This window comes from Numida meleagris, chromosome 4, assembly GCF_002078875.1.
Source record: "Numida meleagris isolate 19003 breed g44 Domestic line chromosome 4, NumMel1.0, whole genome shotgun sequence".
In the NCBI taxonomy this organism is placed as follows: domain Eukaryota; kingdom Metazoa; phylum Chordata; class Aves; order Galliformes; family Numididae; genus Numida; species Numida meleagris.
The window spans coordinates 8,934,273-8,940,835 of NC_034412.1; the positions used below are offsets into that span (position 1 = coordinate 8,934,273).

A 6,563-nucleotide genomic window follows, 5' to 3' on the forward strand; every position below is an offset into this window, starting at 1 on the left:
TGAGCACCTCCAGGAACGGTGACTCCATCACCTCCCTGTGGTGGGCAGCCTGTGCCAGTGCCCCACTGCTCTTTCTGGGAAGAAGCAGGGAGAGCACCTCGTCCCATGCTGGGCTGCGTGGGACCCCATCTCCACCATCCCCACAGCCCTATCCCTCAGCCTGGCCATGTGCCGGAGCTGAGTGCACAGGGAGACGCTCTGCAAAGGGCTACAGGGGCACACACAGACCCCGCTGCTCACTGCCCTCCTTCTGGCTTCTGTCTCTGCTTGCTGCCACGCTGTGCTTCGTGGTGATGTTGTTGCTCTTTATGGCTGGTGGGGCTGATCTTGAGTGAGTCATTACGTGGCAAATGGGATCCAATCACTGCGACATTATTTCCTCGCCCGGTTTTCTTTGCAAATGAGATTCTGCAGAACTCGGAGCGATTTTTTTTTTCCTTCCAGCCAAAGGCCTCTTCCCGGCCCCATTTAAAAGCCTACGAATTGGGTGTGGGATAGAATGAATATTTACCACAGGGCTCACCGGGCAGCAAGCTAATAAACATGCTGGCAATCAATCCTGGCAGAGCAGCCGCACCTGGAGCGCGCCGGTGCATGCAGAGCGGCTCTGAGCGAGGAGTGGGGAGAGGCCGTCCCTGCGCCGAGATGCTCATTTCTCTGCTTTGGTGACTCACGAGGGAGGAGGTTTGGAAAGGAATAAATAGAGCCCATAAAGTGTCTCGTTGATGCTTGGGAGGATGCCCTGGATCTGTGCTCTGTTTCAGTGATCCAGAGGAGGTCCTGCTGGAGCTGAGTGATCCCCAAAACTCTACGGGTTGGGCAGCACGTTTTTGGCTGATGGAATGCTCTCTGGGATCAGAACAAAGACCACTTTGCCAAGAGCAGCTCTGGGGCAGGAGGTTGGGTTCCACCCCCATGCTCACACTCATGCCGGTGTCATGGGCCTTCACCCTGGAATGCCCTTCCCTGCCCATGAACAAGAGCATCCCCAGGTCCTGATGGAGCCCTGTAAGAGCCTCACGCTCCTGCCAGGTGCAGAGGCACTTGTCTGTGCTGGCCCTGATTAGCAAAATGATGGTTGCCATGGAGCCCCAATTCCTGCTCTGCACCCCAGCAGACCCAGGGGGAGGCACACGTAGAGTAGAGGCCAATTGCACTCTTCCGCAGAAAGCTGATTGCTTTTATCCCAGCGGACATCTAAACGGTCCTTTCATTCATTTCCTTTCTCCTTTCAGCCCATTTTGGGGGGGGGGAAATAAATGTCCCCTCCTGGGATCTCTCCGATGGGCTGGGAGGAGGCTCATGGGATGACCTGGGGCAGAGCATCTCATGTACCATCCTGCATCCCATGGGATCCCAGATCACTTTGGGGCTTTTGGTGTCCCCTGGCGGTCATGGGGACAACCCAGGACTGATGCTCTTTAGTATCTTTATCAATGACATTGACAGTGTGAAGCCAGCAAGAAGTGAGCTCCGGCATTAAGGAAAGCCAGGCAGGGTTAATGCAATAAAGTGCCCAACGAGGAGAATGGGATGAAGAGCCATGCCCCATATGCAGTTCCTCCTCTTTATGAGCAGTAATGGAACAGGAGTTGCCATCTTCAGATGATTTCATTTATCAGAAAATTGAAAAGCAGAATGGATTGCTCTGAAGTGCCGTTGGGCCCACGGGGGACGTGTAGCAAGAAACAGATGTTGAGGGATAAAAATGGGAAGCAGCGTGCAGTCGCTGGGAGGCATGAACCCTTCCCAAGAGCCGCGGTGGCGGAGAGGTTTCCAGGAATGCTACCTCCTCAAGGCAGCCTCTGTGCCACATGGACTCATCCCGACCTTGGGTGTGGATGGGGAGAATGCAGCCTGGGCATCAGCCAGGAGCAGGGAAAGGAACATGTGCCACCCCCAGGCCGGCATTGCTCAGGTGCAGGTGCTGAGCACAGCAGTGCAATGAGTTGTGCTGGGGCTCAGCTTGGGTGCGAGAGGTGGCACAGGGCAGGAGGCGTAAGGTCTGTCCTGGTTGGTCTGTCCTGCCTGCTCTTTCCCATCTCCTTCTCCAAGATCCCTGCCTCACCTGCTCAAACCCAGCCCTGCTGGATGCTCTCCCATCTCCATCCTCCCCACGTTGTGCACAGACAGCATGGCACCAGGATGGGATGGACCGAGGAAAGTCCCCCAGATAATGACACCTTTCAACATCCCCCCTGGAGTGCTGGATCTCTGGATCCCTACCAACCCCTTGACACCCTCAGAGGGGTCAAAGGGACGATGCTGGCAGTGGGTGCATGTCTCTAGCTGTGCAGCCAAAGTGCCATGGAGCCAGAGCAGGGCAGAGACCCCCGACCCCCTATGCATCACCTCCTGAGCTTCCGCGGTGAGAGGACGAGGGGAGACCCCTGGGTCCCTGTAAAAGCCTGGCAGCCCTCAGCCCTGCCTGCCGGCAGGAGGCAGCAACACGGCGTGGAGCTGGAGGCAGGAGCGGGGGTTCTGGGGGCCGCTGGAGCCAGCCCCAGGGATGACGACCGCATGTGCCAATGGAGCCACTGGGGCAGGATCTGGGCTTAGAGGTAAGGCTGGGTGCTCAGCTGCTCCTCCGGCTGGAAGTTGGGCTGAAACTGCTAAAAAAAAAACACAGAAAAGCACATGTTTTGGGAGAGAGAGGAGCTGCAGGGGGAGAGGGGACAGGCAGCCTGTCACGGTGCATTGGGGCACGCGAACGCGTGGGGAGTGTGTGGGGTGTGCGCGTGCACGTGTCCGTGAGCCTGCAGAGAGGGACTGTTGCCCTGCAACGGGTGGGGGCTGATCAGAGCAGAGGACAGGCAGACAAACAGGCAGGCAAGCAGACAGACGGACAAACAGACAGATAGACGGACGGGCAGACGGACAGCGAGAGGTGATGCCGCGATCACAGCAGTGATGGGCTCCAGCTCGGGCAGCGCTCCGCAGCCGGCGATGGAGAGGAGCCAGGGGTGGCACATCTGGGAACCCGGAGACCCCGAGCAGCCGCTGGCTCCGTCTGCTCCCTCCCTGCAGAATTCCGTCCAACTCCGGCCCCCGCGCCCGCTAGTGTCGGCAGAGCAGCGCTGATCGATGCCTCCTTCACTACGCAAATGGCAAATCACCGCGTTGTGAAGGCTGCTGGTGGGGATGGAGACGGCCGTGCTCCCCTCCCCCGGGACTCTCTCGAGTCAATGGAGTTTATGACTTTAACGTATTTCCTCTCCCCTCCTGAAGAGCATCTCCACCGCGGTGCCGCTTTGCCGGCGAGGTTCCAGCCCCCGGTCTGGGCACTGGGTTTGGGGACGGGAGGAAGCCCCCCGGAAGCCCCCCGCTGACGGAGGAGAGCAGCAGCTGGCGGAGAGGGGCAGCGGGTTTCCGAGAGCTGAGCTCCAAGTGGAAAGCAGGATTCCTTTCCCCTGCCTCTTAAGGCAGCGACGTCTCCATCCCCTCCCTCGCTCCCTCCCCGTCCGACCCCAGCTGACACAGGGGTACTGGGACCTCATCCTGCGTCCGGAGCTTCCCAACGAGACGTAAGTTCTTCCTGGAGAGGAAGATGAATTTTCCCCTCGGCTATTTTACCCCTCAGCCCCTCTGCACAAGGAGTTGGAGCTGGGGCAATGCGCGGCGCGGTCCGGGGTTGGCTTTGGGGCTGTGTCCTGTGGGATAGGAGGAGAGGGGACAGCCCTGCCATGGTGTCCCCACAGGTGGAATAAAGGGGCCACCGTGGGTCAGGGAGCTGACGGGGTTGTTTGTAGATGGGAAGCAGGGCAAGGGGAGCACGGGGTTCCTATAGGGGGAGGTTTGGAAGATTTGGGGTGCTTTCCCAAAGGAAAAGCTTTGGCTGAGGCAGATGGGGGTGCTGAGCTGTGGTGATCGGCAGAGTCTTGGCACTCTGATGGGAAGAGAAGATAGGGCTCAGGAGCAGCAGAGGGTTTGGGAAAACACTCCGTGAACCGCCCCGTCTCCCCGCAGCCATGAATCCCTACGTCAACTGCTCCAGCCCCGAGCTCCCCCTGCCCCAGCGAGACTTCCCCGTGGAGCCCCCCAGCCCTGACCTCTGCAACAGGACTCACCCTGACGCCTTGTTCGACCCCAAAGATGCCAACCTGACGGAGGAGCAGCTGCGGCATAAGTACTTAGGGCCTCAGCGGTCCAGCTTCTTCATCCCTGTCTGCGTGATCTACCTGCTGATCTTTGCCGTGGGGGCAGTGGGCAACACACTCACCTGCATCGTCATCCTGCGGCACCGCTTCATGAGGACGCCCACTAATTACTACCTGTTCAGTCTGGCCGTGTCCGACCTGCTGGTGCTGCTGCTGGGGATGCCGCTGGAGCTGTATGACATGTGGAGCAATTACCCCTTCCTGCTGGGTGCTGGGGGCTGTTACTTCAAGACGTTGCTCTTCGAGGCCGTCTGCTTCGCCTCCATCCTCAACGTCACCGCTCTGAGTGTGGAGCGCTACATTGCCGTGGTGCACCCGCTCAAAGCCAAGTACGTGGTGACCAGGAACCACGCCAAGAGGGTCATCGTCACCATCTGGGTGGTTTCGGTCATCTGCTCCATCCCCAACACCAGCCTCCATGGGCTGCAACCTCTCTACGTGCCCGGCCGGGGCCGCGTGCCTGATTCGGAGATCTGCACTCTGGTGAAGCCGCGCTTGACCTACAACCTCATCATCCAGATCACCACCATCGTCTTCTTCTTCCTGCCCATGGGGACCATCAGCATCCTCTACCTGCTCATTGGCCTGCAGCTCAAGAAAGAAAAGATGCTGGAGGCCCTGGGAGCCAAGTCCAGCGGTGACAGTGACTATCGCGGAGTCCGGGGACAGAAGAAGGTGAAGAGGAGGCAGGTCACGAAGATGCTGTGTGAGTCTGAGACTGGGGACAGGCAAAGCCAGTGGGTGTGTTGGAAGGGTGCTGGGAGGAAACTGAGGTCTCGGTCATCCTTGGTCATCTTGGAGGAAGGTTGTGGGGGCAATGGCAGAGCTGGTGGCTGTGGTCCAGTGGTGGGGTCTGCTTGTGGTGGCTCATCCAGGAGAGCCCTGGGTGAGAAAGGGGAAGGGACAAGGCTGGGGTGGTGGACCTCTCCCTCCCCTAGCCCAGATTCCTGTGCCCTACAACCTTGGGGTGCTGTGGTTGTTTCCAACCCTACTCCATCCCTTGGCCATGAGGCTCTGACCCAAGGCTTGATCAGAGCACCCCTCTGTCCCCCTACTCTCCCTTCCCTGTCCCTGTCCCCAGCAGGCCCTGACTGCCTCCCCAGCTTTGGGGCACCAAGTGTGCCAAGTACGGTGGCAGAAAAGGGCACTGGGTTGTTGAACCTCATACCACACTAACAAAAGCCCCTGGCTGCCCACAGTCGTGCTGGTGGTGGTGTTCGGAATCTGCTGGGCCCCGTTCCACACTGACCGCCTCGTCTGGAGCTTCGTCTCCACCTGGACCGGCCCCATGCTCCACATGTTCCAGTACGTCCACATCATTTCAGGCATCTTCTTCTACCTGAGCTCGGCTGCCAACCCCATCCTCTACAACCTGATGTCCACCCGCTTCCGTGAGATGTTCAAGGAGGTGATGTGCCACCCCAGCCAGCGCCCGCCAGGCTCATGCAAGCACTCACCCAGCATCACCCACGCCACCACCCGCAGCACCGAGTGTGAGCCCATACCCAGTGCCAATGGGCTGCCCCTCTCCGACGCTGAGGAGTACGAGATGGAGGAGATGGAGGAGATGGAGGAGATGGAGGGTGGCCAGGCTGCCACACGTGCCACATCCCTCTGCTGAACAGTGGGAGGACATGGAGGGACCAAAACATCTTCCCCACCATCAGCATCAGCATCAGCATCACCCCGGCATCCATCTGCGCAATGGAGGGGAGAGATGGAGCCGTGCATCCTCATGCTGTCCCACCAGGAGCTACTCCAGGGACTTGGTGACCATCTCTTGCCTCACTACACCCAGGCTGCATTGCATCCTCCGCGCTCAGCACTGGGGCCAGCCAAAGCCAGGGCATCGTGGTGCCGCAGGGTCCCCCTCATCCCCACCCTGCATGAGTTGTTCCTCACCCAAGAATTACAAATCAGAGCTATCCCCTCAGTTTGTGCCCTAGTTGCATTCCCCAGGATCCAGACCTGTCCCCAGCACCCAGCCATCCTCCCACGTGGTGACAACAGTGATAAGCACTGTCCCTTCGTCCCCCTCCTGCATATCCTCACATCTTTGCGCAATAAAGTTGCTGGGGAAGGTGGTGATGACAGCTCCTGCCCCTCAAGGCACCCCAAAATGTGCTGCCATGCCTTGATGGCTCTCCTGGGGCTTTGCTCACTTGAGGTGGGGAAGGTGTGAGTGGGACGTGTGATGCACAGGGCCAACCCCGGAGCGGAGGCGATCAATCTGTCCCCAGACGCGCTGCTGGGAAAATGTCACAAAATGCCACGGCAGGTGGGCAGGCTCCCCCCCGGCTGGAGGGGCTGATCGATTCGCTGCCTGGGATCGATGCCACTGCCATCCTGGTGCGCACGGGGTCCTCCCCCGGGACAGAATATCAGCGCTCCAAAATGCTGCCCCGT

At 59.3% G+C, this 6,563-nt stretch overlaps 1 protein-coding gene across 1 annotated transcript; it reads left to right on the forward strand.

The window, feature by feature from the left end:
* On the forward strand, positions 1-6,445 carry NMUR1 (neuromedin U receptor 1). Its single transcript, XM_021396887.1, has 3 exons — positions 1-3,524; positions 3,967-4,863; positions 5,357-6,445. The coding sequence occupies exons 2-3, from the start codon at positions 3,969-3,971 to the stop codon at positions 5,776-5,778; spliced, it is 1,317 nt and encodes a 438-aa protein (XP_021252562.1). The 5' UTR covers positions 1-3,524; positions 3,967-3,968; the 3' UTR covers positions 5,779-6,445.

Coding starts and splice junctions, on each gene's coding strand:
- NMUR1 (XM_021396887.1), top strand. CDS start 3,969: ATGAATCCCTACGTCAACTGCTCCAGCCCCGAGCTCCCCCTGCCCCAG. Junction 4,864..5,356: donor GCAGGTCACGAAGATGCTGT/GTGAGTCTGAGA, acceptor GGCTGCCCACAG/TCGTGCTGGTGGTGGTGTTC.